The 17,308-nt window shown below is 48.7% G+C and overlaps 1 protein-coding gene across 1 annotated transcript in view; it reads right to left on the bottom strand.

The window, feature by feature from the left end:
• The window catches only part of RAB31 (RAB31, member RAS oncogene family), a 128,185-nt gene extending 116,861 nt beyond the window's left edge, over nucleotides 1–11,324 (bottom strand). Inside the window, exon 1 of the mRNA XM_080821974.1 lies at nucleotides 11,176–11,324. Coding sequence (XP_080678100.1) covers nucleotides 11,176–11,214 — 39 coding nt within the window. The 5' untranslated portion in view covers nucleotides 11,215–11,324. The remainder of the gene's footprint in view (nucleotides 1–11,175) is intronic.
• Between the last annotated feature and the right edge of the window lie 5,984 nt (nucleotides 11,325–17,308).

The raw sequence follows: 17,308 nt of genomic DNA, 5'->3' as shown, positions 1-17,308 counted from the left end.
AGTGTCCGTAACTATGTTGCTGGAAAACAAGAACGAGGATGTGCACATCTGGTTAGCGGTGACACAACAGTGGTGATTCACAAGTCAGAAGCACGGGGCTAATGGAAGTGAAATGTGCAGTAACCCGATTCACATTAACAGCAGCAACGCACTCAAATCAGTAAATCATACAGCCAAACTTTTAACAACAATATTTTTTAAATATTTCCATTTTTATTGTGCAACAGTACAGATTAGGTTATGTTACTAAGATTAACCTACGAGGAGGTCTACAAATAATACAACTCGCCTGTTTAAATAGGGATCTTTCGGGGTGTCTGGGTGGTTTAGTCGTTAAGCAATTGCTTTGGCCGGTGCTGGGATAGAGTCCTACATTGGGCTCTTTGCTCAGCGGGAAGCCTGCTTCTCCCTCTCCCACTCCACTACTTGTGTTCCCTCTCTTGCTGTCTCTCTCTCTGTGTCAAATAAATAAATAAAATCTTTTAAAAATAAACTAATTAATAATTAATTAATTAAACAGGGATCTTTCTTTTAAAAATCTATAGACCAAAAAAAAATCTATAAACCCTATTTATTACTAGTTCCTTTTAAACTGAATTATTCTGGAAGATCTATAAATCTGAGTTTGTGATTCTCAAGCTTATATGAATAATGCTTTTATGAGAAGAACATTCTTTTAAAAGCCTAATGCATTCTTTGGCCACATACACAACAGAATCCAGGTATCCCTATGGGAGGGTCTCGGATTTCCAAGGCTGTCCATGAGCTGCATCACACCAGAAAAAGTAGCAAGACTGTACGGTTGAGGCCTGCTCCTCTGGGAATAGCATCCTGAGCCAGCACTTGGCATTGCTAAGAACATACCTCCACACTGCAGCAGACCAGCATACCCTGATTTCTAGAATATAGCCTCCTTTCCCACGGTCCTGCCAACACCAGACACTTCATGAGGGACAAGAGTGCCATTAACCCAGGGCCAAGCTTTATGGTTAGAGCAGTGTTTCTCAGGCTCTTTTAAGCCTCCATAGGCTTTTTTAAGGGGAAAAGCAATCCCATCCATGGATCCCAATGTAGACATTAATGACATTGTAAATAAATGCAAATGATTAAAGGACACACAAACTGCTTATGATATTCTGAACCTATAAACATAAACGTATTAATTAAATGCAAAGTAAACTACAAAACCAACAACATTCAGATGAGTATCAGTCTGCTGTGATGTATCATGTTGCTCGGCTAAACTGAAATAGCTCAGGGCTGGGGAGCACTCAGCGGTCAGCATGCTGTCACCATGTGGCGGTATGGTTCCCTCCTACTCCATACATGATCTGTCAGCAAAGTGTTCACTTCTACCTTCAAACAGCCAAAGCGGGACCCCGCTCAGAGCCTAGGCTGCTACACTGTGGTGGAAATCACCGTGCCCTGGCTTTCCACCAGTTGCCCTACCTGCTGTCTACCCTCCACAGCCGCTGGAGCCATCTGCCAAAAAGAGAGGTCAGACCATTGCTACTCTTCTGCCCAAAACTTCCAACAGCGCTCCCACCCTATTCCCTGCCCTTCCCTGGCCCCAGCTTTCTCTCCACCGCAGACATCCCCAATACTCGGTATTTAAGAGCAGTGATCACTCTTGCTGCAATGTCAGCTCCACGAGGTCAGGACTGTGGGTCCGATTTGTCACCCGCTGTATGCCCACGCCCTGGCACAGTGCCTGGTAAAAATCCGGACGTGCCGCAGGATCACTGGGTCTTCACGTGGCCCCCTGCGTTATTTCTGTCCGAACTCTCCCTGGGCTCTTGTCCCATGAGCCAGTTCTTATGGGCATTGAAGTTGATGCACTTTTGTCACACGGAGATCACCCCAAAGATCCAGGAGGTCATTTTCTTTCCTTTTTAAAGAACAGCCTCGAAAACAAACGGGCACGAAAAGCTACGGACCCCGTGGGCAGAATGCCAGACCCACAACTTTCCAAAACCCCATTTTGAGAAAGACTAGCTTTGAGAGTGCTGGGGAAGCCAGAGCAGTCACGAGGAGACCAAACAGTGACATGCAGGGATAAGAACCTAGCATCCTGATAAGCCCTTCCAGCGGAATGGTGTCCTGCTGAGGACAGACCTGGCCTCCCGTGGCCCGTAGGCATAACCTTCATGGTTTCAAGGACCTCTCAAGGTCTCACCCAAATTACTTTCCAGTTTTAGTGTCAAATTATCAGTCACTACCAGTAACAACCAAAGGGAATCTCTCCCTGTCAAACATCTCCTTGGTCTTGCAACAAATTTTTACAGGTTTTAAATGACTGACAACAAGCAACCGTGTGCTCATTAAATAAACCAGGGAAGAGAAAGAGTAAGTCGTATTTAAGTGCAAATTAGGCCCCACCCCCACAGGGATCACCACACTTGGACAAATGAGTCTTTTTAGAACCTTTTCCTGTCAGTGAGTGCCCATGTAAGCCGCGCCTCTCCCACTCACTCCCTCCGCATTTCCCTCCTCTGGCCTGGGCCTATGTGGTTCAGCAGCAGACACCCACCCGGCCTCCCTGACCTCTCCCAAACTCCCCGGCCCTTCCTTGGGAACACGGGGCAGTGAAGTATCACGTGACACCCCACAGGGTCACCAGGGGTTGATTCCCATGTGTGCCCCATCACACCAAGGACACGGCTGGACTATAAACCTCAAGGACATTGTCCCTTCCTCTCTGGGAAACTGTTCTACGTGCTACAGTCCAGCGCAGCAGCCACGTAGCACATCTCCCAGTGAGTAGCTCCATTCCTCTCTCAAGGCACACGCAGCCCTCAGTTAAACCTTCATCCACTTTACACAGACCCCTGTTGGCCTGCGTTACTCTCCAAAGGGTAAGCCTGGCTGGGTATTCTGGTCTGTACTGGCATCAGGAGGGAAGGTCAGGCTCAGCTCAGCACACACTCCCCCACTCAGCAGTGGGGAAGCCCGTGAAGAACAGGCTAGAAACACCTCCTCTAAGAGCTAAGCCCCGATGCCTCTTTCAAGGAGGACAGTCTGATGATTCATCAATGAGAGGTGGGGAGAATAAGAAAACAAATTAAACGGATGGAAGAAAATGATCCTGCGGGGCAAGAAAGAACAGAGACGACAACAACAACAACAAAAAAAAACAGTAGAGCAAGGCCGTGAACTTGATGTTGACCAGAAAATTAAGAGCGGTCATCTAAACGTAACACCAAAGACAGGGAAAGAAGAGGAGCTACAAAAAGGGGAACCAGGGCGTTGAGGAAGGCAGGTAGGCTGATTTCTTCATACCTGCAGGATTTTCAGTTAACAAGAGGAAACAAGACTGTGGCAAGTTTGTACAATCATATGTCATTATAAAGAAACAAGGCTAAAGGCATCGTCCTGGATCCCTCAGTCTTTGTGGCCTCAAATGGAAATCAGCATCTCAGTCATTGCCCCCTCCCCATAATTAGATTCAAAATTTAATTAAGATGAGCATGTGTTACTTTACAACAAAGAAAATAGCTTCAGAAGATCATTATGAACAAACTTAGAAAGGGGTTTCTTGGTGGCTCAGTGGGTTAAGCCTCTGCCTTTAGCTCAGGTCATGATCTCAGGGTCCTGGGGTCGAGCCCCACATCGGGCTCTCTGCTCAGCGGGGAACCTGCTTCCTCCTCTCTGTCTCTGCCTGCCTCTCTGCATACTTGTGATCTCTATCTGTCAAATAAATAAATAAAATCTTAAAAAAAAATTTAGAAAGTATTTTAGCTCCTGAAATGAAAGATAAGTCTATGAAGCATGGAGTATTGATGCTAGGCTTTTTTTTTTCTCCTTTAAAAAAAAAAAAAAACACTTTCTTAATTAAGCTTACCATAAGTGTAAATGCCTTGGCTGATAGTTTGACCAGAAAACAAACCAACCAACCAACAAAAAACCCATGGAACACTTTGCTCTTTCCCTTTGCCAGCAGAGGGCAAGTGGGCAACTTCTACATGACAGTCTCCAGGCACGTGTACACTCACATTCCTCTCTCTCTCCCTCTCTCCCTATTTCTCTCCCTTTCTTCCCCCCCCAGCCCTTCTCCCCTTTTCTTGTCCTCCTTTCTCTCCCCCCACTCCCTCTCCCTCTCTCTCTCCCCGTTCAGGAAAGTCTCTGATAGAGTCACCTTTTCGGACTATGCTTTCTACCCGCAGATCTCAGCCAGAAGATCTCCTGCACTCCAGGAGAGCAGAAAGGAAGTGATAGTGGATAAAGCAGGTATCTTTTTCTTCTAGAAAAACAAATACTGTCAATGAAAAGGGATCCAGCTCTCTGCTACTTTGTTCAAAGTAGAGAAAATAGGAGCAAAGTGATTTCCCCTGGGTTCCGCTTTGCTCTCCCACAGGTCCCCCAGGTGCCTCTGGGGGAACTGAAAGCAGCCTGGGGCTACCTTTTGGGCTAAACCTTGAGCAAGCAGAAGCTGAGTTCATGACCTCCAGAGAAGGCAGAGCAGGTCTGAGGCCACAGGAGCAAGGAAAGAGGTCCGAGAAAGATTCACCGCAACAGAAGATTCCACAGTGAGAAACCCATTCAGTGACCCTGGTGTTAAATCCCCCCTTTTCTTTTCCTTATTTCTGCTGACAAAGTGAGGCAACAAGAAAGACAGCTGGTTCCTCAGGAGCTACATGCCTCTCAGCAGCTCAGCAGTCAGGCCATGCTGCAAAACCAAAGTCAACCCCTGGGTAAAGCAGAGGGCTGGGCTGGTCTCCGAGGGAGACTGAGCACGCTCATTCACCAACCTACCTATCTGCTCCCCACCTCCCAGAGCTCCTGTGTCCCTCCCCCAGCTCCGGGCCAGGTCTGTTTCTCCACAGAGAGCACTGACCACCTTCTAACCAGCCATAGAATCTGCTTTCCCACCTTTCTGCTAAAATGGAGTAAGCTCCACAAGGGACATGAGCACCTAAAAAATAAGGCATCTCGACACCTTGAGAGGGTGTCTCCTCACCGAAATGCATAACCCAGAAGAAGCAAGGAGGTAACAATCAGACAAATCGAGATCTTGGGACTTTCTACAAGACAAAGGGTCTGGATTCATAGCCAAAGAAAAAGAGGGGAACGGTTTAAATGACAGACATGACAAGCAAATGTAGTTCAAGGTCTCTTACTGTGGATTTTTAAAACAGCTATAAAGGACATGGGGGGACAATTGGAAAATCTAAATATGAACGATGAACGATGAATGATATTCTTGATACCACTATATCTGTGTTCAACGCTGGGGGTATTACAGGTGTGCAGGAGAATATCTTTTCTCCGAAAAGATACATACTTAAGTATTTGGGTTTAAATGGTATAATGTCCACAACTGACTTTCCGATGGTTCAAGAAAGAGAAATAGTATTATTTAATACATTAGGGAAAAAAGAGATAAAGCAAGACTAGCAAAATGTCACCCCCACTGAATATAGGTGAGAGACCCACATTCATTGCACTACTCTTTCTAACATTTTGTGAGTTTGAGACTTTTCAACATAAAACAAGGGAAAAGGGGAGCTAAAAAATAAAAAGATTCCATGCTAGGGAGATAGTGGGGTCAACAGGACGGTGGTCAGCCTGGGAATGGAAAGGCTGTGCTCCCTGTCTACCACACCCTCCAACCACGTCAACCCTCCAGAAAATACGGTGAGATCTGGAGCCCCATGAGCTCTCCCCAGTGCCTGGGGTGGTCCACACCCACCTCTCCATTCTTGTCAAAGCCCTGGGTGTCCTCTGAGGCTGTTCAAACCCTTCCCTCTCAGAGAGGCTTTCCCAGATTGTTCATTCCCAACCCCTTCTGTGCTCAATTTCACTTCCGTGGTTCCCACTAAACCACGTGACACCTCCAGCGTCCCTCACCTTCATCCCTGTGGCCGGGAATGCTAGTTCCTGTGCACGCGCCTGTCTTTCCTGCCCAACCAGGTACCTCTCCATCACCAGCAGCAACTAGAACCCTGCCTTCCCTGTTTTCTGTCTCCAGCAGAGATAGCCCAGCAGCAAAAACTTTCTGTCCCTCACCTGTCCTCACTTCTAATAAGATGGATGACAGTCAGTATTTGTCATCATCTTACTCTTCTGCCATGCATGGCTCTGTGGCAGGTGCTGTCACAGGAATCCAAGCAATGTCACTTAGTTCACCGCTGATCTGTCCCCATCCCAGGAATGGCAGATTACTTCAAAAGATAAGGATCGTCGAGGCTGTCCTGTCTACCTACAGCCACCCACAGCTCCTGGCATGAAAGGTGCACCAGATAAACGGTGAGTGGTTGAGTATTCGAATGCCTCTTCGTGTTTAAGCACATATTAGAAATTATAAAAGCAAAGATAAATGAAGAGCACCTGGGTGGCTCAGTCCGTTGAGCGGCTGAGCTGCCGACTCTTGGTTTCGGCCCAAGTCATGATCTCAGGGTCGTGGGATGAAGCCCGGTTAGTCGCTCCGGCTCAGCAGGAAGTCTGCTTGAGAGTCTCCCTCTCTCTCCCTCTGCCCCTCCCGCTTCGTGCTCGCATGCACTTGCACACTCCCTCTTTAAAATAAATAATTTAATCTTAAAAAAATAAAAAAAGATAAACCAAAGTGTAATATTTGCATAGACATTCAAGCACTAAAAGTAGTCTCGCTTGTTGGACACAAGTCTGAAGACCTTTTCTAATTCATGAGCTCAAAATCTTTTCATGTCTTAGAGAACAGGGACACTGGGCCAGGGGAAGGCGTGGGGGCCACATGCCTGACAAGGGTCGGAGAGGGACCATGAGAAGTTTGAAAATGCTTTACGAGTGACTCCAACGCTCACCCAGACACGAGCTGAGCTCTGGAAGCGGAGGGAGACACACAGCCACGCTGACCCTGAACAGAAGAGGAACAAACAGAGCCTGGTGGGTTCTACCCGCCTGGCCTGAGTGCTCCGTGTTACTGTGTGTTGTGCGCTCCTAGGAACACGTGTCATTTATATTTATTTTCAAGCCTGAACCACACTTCCCACAAAGGGCCCAATTTAATAGAGGAATCAAGTTTGATAAGAAAGAAATTAGGTGGGGGCGCCGGGCGGCTCAGTCAGTGGAGCGTCTGCCTCCGGCTCGGGTCGTGATCCCAGGGTCCTGGATGCAGCAGGGACTCTGATTCTCCCTCTCCCTGTGCCCCCTGCTCATGCTCTCTCTCTCTCTCTCTCAAAATAAATAAATAAAATCTTTAAAAGGAAAAAAGAAAAAAAAAGAAAGAAATGAGGTTTCTAGCCTGTCTGCACCCTCCCCCAGTAGCCTCCACCCAGGAAATGCTGGTTTCTGGGAACAACTGAAAACGACCATGTTAGACTCTCAGACTGGGAAAGCAATTCTGATGATTGCCTGGCCCAATCTTCCCCCATCCCACCCACTCCTTCCTTCCACAATGACCCTCACAGATTCATATAGCCCTATGAATACTTCTGGCAGCGGGGTGCTCCCTATCACTCAAAGCAGCCCATTTGAGGTTCCACAGCTCTGACTGATCTGCTTACTGTGAGCAGAAACCTGTCCCACCCTCGGGTCCTAGAGCCTCTGGGGATCACACAGCCCCCTCCTGCGAAGGCCTTGCACACCTCTGAAGTCTCCACTGTCCAGATGTCACACCACCTCCCAGGTGTCTGCTCCGTGAAGAACCACCACACAGATTCTAACAAAGGCCAGAAGGACAGGCGTCCCCAAGCTCCTTACCAGCAGGACACCCCTGGTTGTCTTTTAACCTTGCCACTCAGCTGTTGAGGAAGTGGAAGAATCTCTAAACGGTCGTCAAGACAACCGAAGTCCAAATATAAATGTCTTTGGGATTCCATCCGGAAGCAGTTTTTAAGTGTACACACCCAGAGGAAATAATAAAATAAAAGAAAGCTTCTCTCCTCCCCCTCCTCTGCCCCTCCTCCTACTCCTCCTCTTCTCCCTTCTCTCCCTCTCTCTCTCCCCCCTTGCTTTTTGCCACGTGGTGATGTGTGTTAAAAATGCATACTGGGAAGCCTTCCACCTTTGGGGTTGGAACAGCTGCTGCCTCGATATTGTTTTTTGTTAGTTTTTTTTTTAAACATACTTTGCTGTTTTTAAGGGGGTTGTTTTTAAGCTACGTGTTTCATAATACTAGTTCAGATTACAAAGTGGGACGATTGGCACTTTTTTGACAAGAACAAGACTCCTGGGTCCCAGGTGTTTACTAAGGACCCTATCCCAGTGTGTGACCCTGTCCCGCATGGCTGGCCTCCACGGGTCGCCTGCCTTCTCCCAGGAAAGGGCATTCACAGAGGCCTAGAAAAGACATGAGAAAGTCCACCCATGAAAATAATGAGAGCCAAGAATTTATAATAAGTAGCCTAAATTAATCCAAAACTCTGAAGTCCTTGGTTTTTCTAAGAGCACAAAACATTCGGAGAATGTTCCACAGACTGCCGTGGATTCCACTTGGGAGCACTTCTGGCTCCCTCTGGTTTCCACCTGTTGCAAATGACCCTCCTGTCGGGAACCTCCAGCGGCGTAGAGATTGCAGACTACAGTGCAGAGGGATCAAAATCTGCACTGCCGGCGCCTACAACAACCTCGTGCCACAAACAGGAAGTGCATCCCTGTGGGTAACCATGGAGCGATCAGGGCAAACAGCCAGGCACAAAAACACCAGCCCCTCACAGTCCCCAGACAGACAGCCAGACTTCAGCTAGGAGGTCCACATCCTCGATCACCTTCTCAAAGGGGCCCGAAAACTAGTGACAGGAACAGAGGGCATGGCTTGTAGGGTCTCAGTCATACTGAGACTTCAGGCAGATGTGGTAGTGGCTGAAAAACAGGAAGCTGAGTGCTAGCCCCATGCAAGACTTCATCCAGAAAACTGGACCTCCCAACAGAGAGAACCAAAGGAGCTCAGGACTCCTGGTAAAATTTTGAGGGTCCATTCAGACATGGCTTTGATCCCTTCTTTTAGTCACTGACCCGCAAGGTTCTTTCTCAAATCGAGTGAACCCCACCTTTAACCCAAGGTGGTTAAAGTGGCTTTGACCTCCCTCAAATGCTATCTCACTCAGACAATCCGCCCCCCCCCCCATATGATGAGCCGCTAAGAATACAGCCCTATCACTCACAGCTTGCCCAGGACAGGCCCAGCCCAAGTACAGGACTTAAGAAATTCTACTCAGTGTGGGCAACAAGGTCATTGGCCCTCTGACCTAAACAAGACAAAAACCTGAAGCCACTCAAAAAAACCATAGGCTGAGGATACAGTATTACATGGGTGAACCGGCAAGCCTCCATCTGCCCAGAAATACCTTCTTGCTCTGGCAGAGTTCTTTCCTCCAAAGCCAATCCCCTACCAACAGAGCCACTGTAAAGACCCAGCAAACAAGGGTGAGGCACTGTCTCCAGAAGCCACTAAAAGAGTGTGCTTCTCTCTGAGAGATCAAAGAAAAGAAGCAAAGGGACTTCCTCCAGCTATCTCACTCCCAGCCTTGCTAATTGTCACCCTGGAATCACAGGTTAGCAGGAAATGGCACCGCGTATCTTAGCAGATCATCTGGTATAATCCTCTGCCTTAAAAGGGAAGATGTTATGATGTCCATTTTCTAGAAGAGTCAACTGAAGTCCTTGCCCAGAATTGCACAGCGAGTGATCTGATTCCTTGTAAAAGGATACAGAGACTCATCCCTGAGCAGTGAGGATAATTCATGTGATGGGTAGGGCCTGTGCCACCCATGTAGGGGGCGAGGAGGCAAAACATTTCCTACTTTGTTTACTCCCGAGGCCAATCCCCATGCACACAACACATGTCAAAGTTGCTCTTGATTCCTTGGGACACGACATTCCTTCCAAGTCTCTGAAAGCCTTCCATGAGGCTGAAATGACCCCTCGCAAGAAAAACACAAGATGCCCGAAATTTACGTCAGGACTATGCTGGAGAGCCTAGCTGAGAGTGAAACCCACCCCTGCAACACTAAGAAAAGTCAACAGAGGAAGACCAGGACGGGAGCCTTTGCAGATCCCAGCTGTGGTTGAGCAAGCCAGGAGGGCGGGCACACCAGGGAGTTTGTGACCAGGCTAACAGCAAAGCGAGGGCCTTTGCCAGGTCTTCTGGAATTCTAAGCGAACGGGACGATCTTAGTGTAAATGACAGTTCTGGCAAAAGACAGGGACAGGAGACAGTCAAGAACATTGTCCAGAGATTCCAGAAGGGCCTAGATGGAGCCCAGACACTTGGCTGGTCTGGCACAATTCAATCCTAACCTGGAATTATTTCCTTATTACAGGAGTCTCTCCATCTCTCCTGACCAGTTAGCATTTCTTGTAAATAACAATGGGTTTCCCCTTTTGCTACCCTTTTTGTAGGAAATAGTTTACTTGGGAGACCGGATTTGCCAGAGGCAGTACCCTCCGGAGTCCCTGCCAAAGGCTGCTGGAAACACGGCTTAAAACCAGCTCTTTCAAAAGAACAAATTCTGGAATTTGATGTGGGCACCCAAAAGGAAATGACCCGTAGTATTATCTGAGCTCTCTGCGGCCGGTTTCCAGAGACTGTCCTGCTTCCCCTGACAGGTCGGCCGAGGCGAGGGGCTGGGGTATCTGTTTCTGTTTCTTGGCTTCTTTCCCATTTCCTCAGACTCGGAAAGACCCACTTGGGGAGGGGAAGCGGTGATCCGGGGAGACTTTCCCATCCTGCTTTCTTTCTCCGGAGCACGGAAGTTTGCGAGGCGCTAAGCTCTCCAATACTTACCCTTCACCTTCCAGCCAGGGCATCCCCTCGCGTTCGCTCGCCTTTGGCTGGGCTTTCTTTCCCACCCACTTCCCCGCCACCTCCCCAAAAAGTGAATAAACCAATTGCCCCCGAGAGGCAGAAAGGATCTGGAGCCTGGGCTGAGTAACCTAAAGTTTCCGCCGGAAGGAAATTATCAAAGGCGAAGGAGAAAGCCCTCGGAGGCCAGAGGGACCGCGGCGGCGGCGGCCAGGAGCCGCGGCCGCTCCGCCTGTCCCCGCCGAGGGTCCCGCGGCCCGGCCCGAGCGCTGCGGGGCCCGCGCGGATCCCGGGAGACGCGTCAGCCGGTGAACGAGCGAGCAGCCCCCGCGCAGGCTCGCACCCGACCGCCGCCGGGCTGGAAAGAGGGGCGCACGGACGCGGGGGGTGCGCAGGGGACGGCGGGGGGACACGCGGACGGGGGTGTCCCCGGCGGATGGCGGCGCAGGACTCACCCCGAGAAGACACACTTTGAGCTCCCGTATCGCCATCATGTGCTCGGGGCCGGACCGGGCAGGGGCTCAGCATCCTCCGGGGCCGGGGCCGCGCCGCGCCCGCGCCCAGCCAGCGGCCTCCAGTCTCCGCCTTTCGCTCGCGGCAGCCCGCGGGCGGGACCGCGGCTGCTGCTATTTCTGGGCCGCCGGCCCCGCCGCGGTCGGTCACGTGGCCGCCGGCCGGCTCCTCCCGGGGCTTCGGGTCTAACCTCGGCGGCCCCCAGCTCCCAGGAACGCCCCCCGCAACGGCGTCAACCACTCGGGGGCAGCCACCCCCTCCCCCGGGACCTGCGGCGTTCCTGGCAGCGTGCCTCCTCCCTCAGACCCGCTCAGCGGCCGGACCCCGCTCTGCTGAGTTCCCTCCGGCATCTGCCTCGCCAGTCCCTCCCGGCCGCAGTGCCCCGCGGGCTGTAAGGGGAACAGGATCTCCCCGTGGGTGGGGGGAGACCCCGCGGGTGGCTGCGTCCCTAAGGATTCCATTCCTCATCTCCGAGTGGATGCTGTCAGCTGAAGTCCTTTATGGGGGAGCACTCCGAAGTCCCCCCGCAGTCCCACCGTTATAGGACACTCTGGGATTGCCGCAGAAATGAAGCCAGAACGTAGATGTGAGGATGAGAAGGAACAGTTGACTTTGCAACCCATCTTCTCCTGCAGTTCCTAATGCGAGGGTTTCCACGAACTCCCATGTAGTTCTTACCCTCAGCCCTGAGTTCATTCTCCCACGTGTGCTTGAAAACGGTTCTCGAAGCAGGGGTCTATAACTCCCTCCAAAACAGATGTGTCCTGTCTGAAAAAGGAAATGCACATTGCCCAGAGGAAGCTGCCTTGCTCAGTACAGAAAATGCTATAATTTGCCTGGGCAGACACCCACCCTCAGAAACTTAGCTAGAAATATGTAGCTCCCAGAATGGACCATCCTTCCTTAACCAGCAAATAAAAAGTGGTTCAGGCTGGAGACAGTCAAAGGAAGTCTTGTGGGACTGTCCTTTCTTCTCCATCCATAGCCCAGTAAACCTCGTCCACTGAGATGACTTCACTTCTTGCTACTACAGACATGTCAGCTTTTTGGACACATCCACCTGAGTAATCCACGGGCATTTCAGATGGGAAATAACATGATTTTGTCTGTTTGTTTTTTAAGATTTTATTTATTTATTTGACAGAGACATAGTGAGAGAGCAAACACAAGCAGGAGGAGTGGGAAAGGGAGAAGCAGGCTTCCACGCCAAGCAGGGAGCCCAACGTGGGGCTCTATCCCAGGACCCTGGGATCATGACCTGAGCCGAAGGCAGATGCTTAACAACTGAGCCACCCAGGCACCCCATAACATGCTTTTTCTTAAACTTTATCCCTCATCCCGAACTCTTAGCCCTCTCTCCTGACTTGCCAATTTTGGTCAATGACATTTCCATTCCCCCAGTGGACCACCCACTTTCGTCATCTGGCTTTGTTTCTATTGAAGCCATGTTGAAGCAACCTAGCACCCTCGTGACACCGCCTCCCCCATACAGTAGGAGCTTTGGAATCAAGACCTCCAGACAGAAGAATCTTGGATCTCTAGAATCAAGACAGGCCCCCAAACTGACAGTTGGCAATTAAATTCCCCAGAGCAGCAGGGTCTTCGGTGGCCAGGCACAGGCTTCTGGAGGGCTACTCACACAAATCTGGACTACGTGGTTCAAAAAACAGCCATGGACAAGACACGAGTCTTGTTCAACATGGAGATTATTGTATCAGCATCTGTCCTTGGTTTAGTATCCAAAGCAAGGAGAGTCTTTTATGGGAGCAGTGAGAAAAGAGGTCCGCCTAGAATTGCACAGCCCTGGTCACAATACCTCCCTGTCCTCAAATTTGCTGAGCAGAGAGCAAGGGCAACACAGTTGCAGAGACATGTCGTGGTAGAGTGGCTCTGTGGCCAATGCCTGCGGCCACCTTCCCTAACACCTCCCCTGTCCAGGATAGTACGGCTTGAGTCTCCGTGTACAGTCACTTGCCTTTGGCTTTTCTTCTCATTTCCCGAAAGCCCATCAGACCAGAATGGAAGCCTTTCCATATTTTCTACCCTCCGGAATGAGTGGGAATTTGTAAACTACTGTGGGTCACCGAGGGCAGGACCATTCCCAGGCAAAAATGAGCTGACAAAATTTCTCTTCCATTCCCTTACCCTTTTTCATGATTCTTCTCCTTTCATGTTCTTCTCCATTAGCCTAGGTGTTTGGGAGTGCTTGTTTGGTTTCTAGGCTCTCCCCAGACAATCCCTTATCCAGGTCTCCTGGCCCCAGGCCCCCAGAATTACTCAGATCTGTTTATCCTTCTTCCCACTCCCAGCTCCAGTAAAAATCACACCATTTAGGGCACCTGTGTGGCTCAGTTGGTTAAGCAATTCCCACTCTTGATTTGGGCTCAAGTCGTGATCTGTTTTTGAGAAATCGAGCCCTGTGGGGTTCCATGCTAGGCATGGAGCATGCTGAAGATTCTCTCTCTCCCTCTCCCTCTTCCCCTCCCCCCACCTCCACCACCCCTCCCTGCCCCTGTTCTTAAAAAAAAAAAAAAAAGCCACCTCATTTGTGTCAAATTCTGGTCGGCTTTACAAAGTAACAGTCCTAATCTGTCAACTGGATCCCCTTCATGGGTATATACCCCTTCCTCAGCCTTGGGAACTTAAAATTGGCCTCCTGAAAAACCTGGTCTGCATGGCCATCCCAAGGTGATGCATAACGCTCTTGCCCAGGAAGGAGGGGTGATGATGACTACCATGACACATATTTTGGGAATGACAAGATCCCGGGTAGCTCTCAACTTTTAAAGATATAATGTTCTCTGTGAATGCTATTATTATACTCTTTGATTACTGTGCTAAGCGCCTGTCCTGACTCCTCCGGGATTTTCTGTGTAGGAAGATGTTCTGATATAACTGAAGCAGGGATCAACATTCAGTGATACATAACTGAGAACTTACGAAATTAAATAAAATAGAACAAGCAAGTTTTCTTAATGAGACCTCTGTTAAAGTAAAAGGTCACTGTACTAACTCAGACTCCTGCCTTTCTGCTGCTTTAAAGTCTTCAGTGATGGGACGCCTGGGTGGCTGAGTCCACTGAATGTCTGCCTTCAGCTCAGGTCATGATCTCAGGGTCCTGGGATCGAGCCCCACATCGGGCTCCCTGCTCAGCAGGGAGTCTGCTTCTCCCTCTTACTCTCCCTCTGCATTCTCTTTCTCTCTCTCAAATAAATACATAAAATCTTTAAAAATAAGCAAATGAAGCCTTCAGTGGCACCAAACGAGATGAACTCCCAAGCTTTTCAGGACATCTTGCAATACCCTCCCAAAGCCAGCCTCTCCTCTGCCCACCTGGTAAAACCCGTCATTGTTCAGAGACCCTCTCAGATTTCACCCCTCACCTCTTAGCATTTACACAACACAAATAAAGGAATTAACAACTAAATCCCCTTTACAACAAGTCAGCCTCCAAACAAATCAGCAGATGGAATTACCCATCTCTATGAAAGGTATCCATAAAAAAAAAAAAAAAGAAAGAAAGAAAGGTATCCATAGATTATACCAAGGATCATCTCTTTTACTAGGGTTTAAAAAGGACGAATAATGTCTTAAAAAGAAAAGTGACTAGGAATGAATGGTTTTTCACCTCAGCTAGGACTTTTCTCCATCAGGATCTTTGACCTCTCAGGCTATTCAAATAAGACTGCTGTTTCAGGGGTAATGCGTGACGAGGCCCTAGGATCCAGGGGCTACACACAGAATGGGTGCTTGAGCATGGATACTCATCCTTGGACCACGTCTCAGAAGCTTCCACATTCGTGATACCCTTTCAAAGAAAAGAGGAATTCTCCGACGAGTACTTAGAGTAATTCTACCAAGTGACCAGAAAGTGACTGGGAAAACCGCCTCATTCTTTCTGTAAAAATCTAGCAAAAGCCAGTAAGAGCCATAAAACTGGTCACGTTTTTTGATCCAGCAAATCCGTTTTTGGACAGTCACCTAGAAATAAGCACAAATAGTGACCCAATACAAAGCCTGCCTGTTTGCACCCAAACATGCATACAAGAAACAAAAAAACATGTGAGAGGAACAGAAAAATCATCTCTGCCAAGATAGAGGGAGTGGAGCTACATCCATGGCAAGTGAAGGGACGAGACAATAGACATCCCTTCACCCTCAGGGAGCGAGTAAGCAAATGACAATGCTTCTCTGGGATATGCTTAATGGTGCACAGTGGCACGTGTCACCTAGGTGGTAAATGCTATGTGTATGCTGGGGTACTTACAGAGAAATTTCTGTGAAATTTCTCACAGGTAAGTTTCTGTGAGAATCACATGAAACAAAATTGGGTCTGTGTGTTACAGAGGCTGAGCCACGCAAATGTGTTACAACTCCCCAGGCTGCAGGCTGAACTCAGCGGGCCAGGGGTGAGTCATCTGGCCTGCCCGAGGGCCAGTTTTTTTTTTTTTTTTAAAGATTTTATTTATTTATCTGACAGGCAGAGGTCACAAGTAGGTGGAGAGGCAGGCAGAGAGAGAGGAGGAAGCAGGCGCCCCGCTGAGCAGAGAGCCCGATGCGGGGCTCGATCCCAGGACCCTGGGATCATGACCTGAGCCGAAGGCAGAGGCTTTAACCCACTGAGCCACCCAGGCGCCCCGGGCCAGTTTAAGGAAAAATTAAAATGTTTCCGAACCTTGTTTTTAATAATTGTATCTTTTCTTTTTGGAACTTTGGTGTCTGCTATATCGGTTAAATAGACTTTTAATATATCTCATTTTCTGAGCCTTTTCTTCTTTACTCCCTACTTTCCTTCCCTGCTTCCTTCCTTCCCTCCGTTCTTTCTTCCTTCCTTCTTTCTTTCCTTCCTTTTCTCCTTCTTTTCCTTCCTTTTGTCCTTCCTTCCTTCCCTCCGTTCGTTCTTTCTTTCTTAAGTTTCAGATATTTTCTGACTAGCACATGTCGCTCTCTCTTCTCTGTAATTCAGACCCTTTAAACACACTTCGAGAAGCTAAACTCCTGGACATACCAGTTAAGCCAGAGATTTGAGGGATTTTAGGAACGCAGAAGTGAAAGGGCCCCATGGTTCACCCACAGACTCAGAGAAGGAGAAAGCAGCCTAAAAGGGATGCTGAGTGGCTGAGAATCCTGGGAACAGAAGGACCTTCCATGGTGGGGAGGAGAATGGTCCCCATGCATCTGGAATAGGGCAGCATGGCGAAGGGCGTGGTAGGTAAGTGGATACACATTCCTCTGTGAGTGACTGTTCACTCCGGTTGTCTTCATCTTCACGTGGAAAGGATGGTGGCATCTCTTAGAAGCTCAGGAAGGGCAGCTAAAGATGTTAGTGAGCTGTCAGCTCTTCAGATAATGCATGGAGGAGGGTCAAGACCCATTTTCTTCATTGTCTCCATTACCACCTGAATGAGGGTACTCAGAAATGTTCAAGAACAAACAGATCACCCAAAATTAAAACAATGGAGGACTCCGTTGGGCTCTCACAAAGGATTGGCAATAAGTAGTAATGTTTAGATTTTCCAGACATACCTCCCTGGGTCTCCACACTGAGGGACCTCCTCACCTAATGACCTCTTCATGGACACTCCTGCCCACTGGCCCGCCAAGTCTTTCCAATCCTTGGTTGAGCTGAGAGGGTTGAGTTAGAAGAAGATACAAGATACATATTAACACCTCCCACAAAATATAAATGAATGGATTCAGCAGGGAGACCACCACCCCAAACCCATAAACTGTATGTAACCCAGTCAGTCCTCTTCTCTCCTTGCTTATTTGTAAAATTGAGAAATGAAATTATAATGATGCAGCCCAAAGTCAACCCAACTTCAGTTTCATTTCTTAGGCCATCAGTAGGTTGTCCTTTCCCACCATTCATGTGAGTTTCACTGTCATTGCTTAGAGTAATGCTAGGAGTTTAGGATATACTTTTTCTTAAAGGAGATTGTGTGTGACTCTTTTTTTTTTTTGTACTTTGACATTTGTTATCAAACTAGAACACCGATTTTAGATGTTGGAAACAACTCTCATATCTTCAGGAATTTTTGTTCTTAATTGTTGACATAGCCATTTAGCAAATGG

Source organism: Martes martes (genome assembly GCF_963455335.1).
Source record: "Martes martes genome assembly, chromosome: 13".
NCBI lineage: Eukaryota > Metazoa > Chordata > Mammalia > Carnivora > Mustelidae > Martes > Martes martes.
This window is presented reverse-complemented; position numbering and strand designations above follow the sequence as displayed.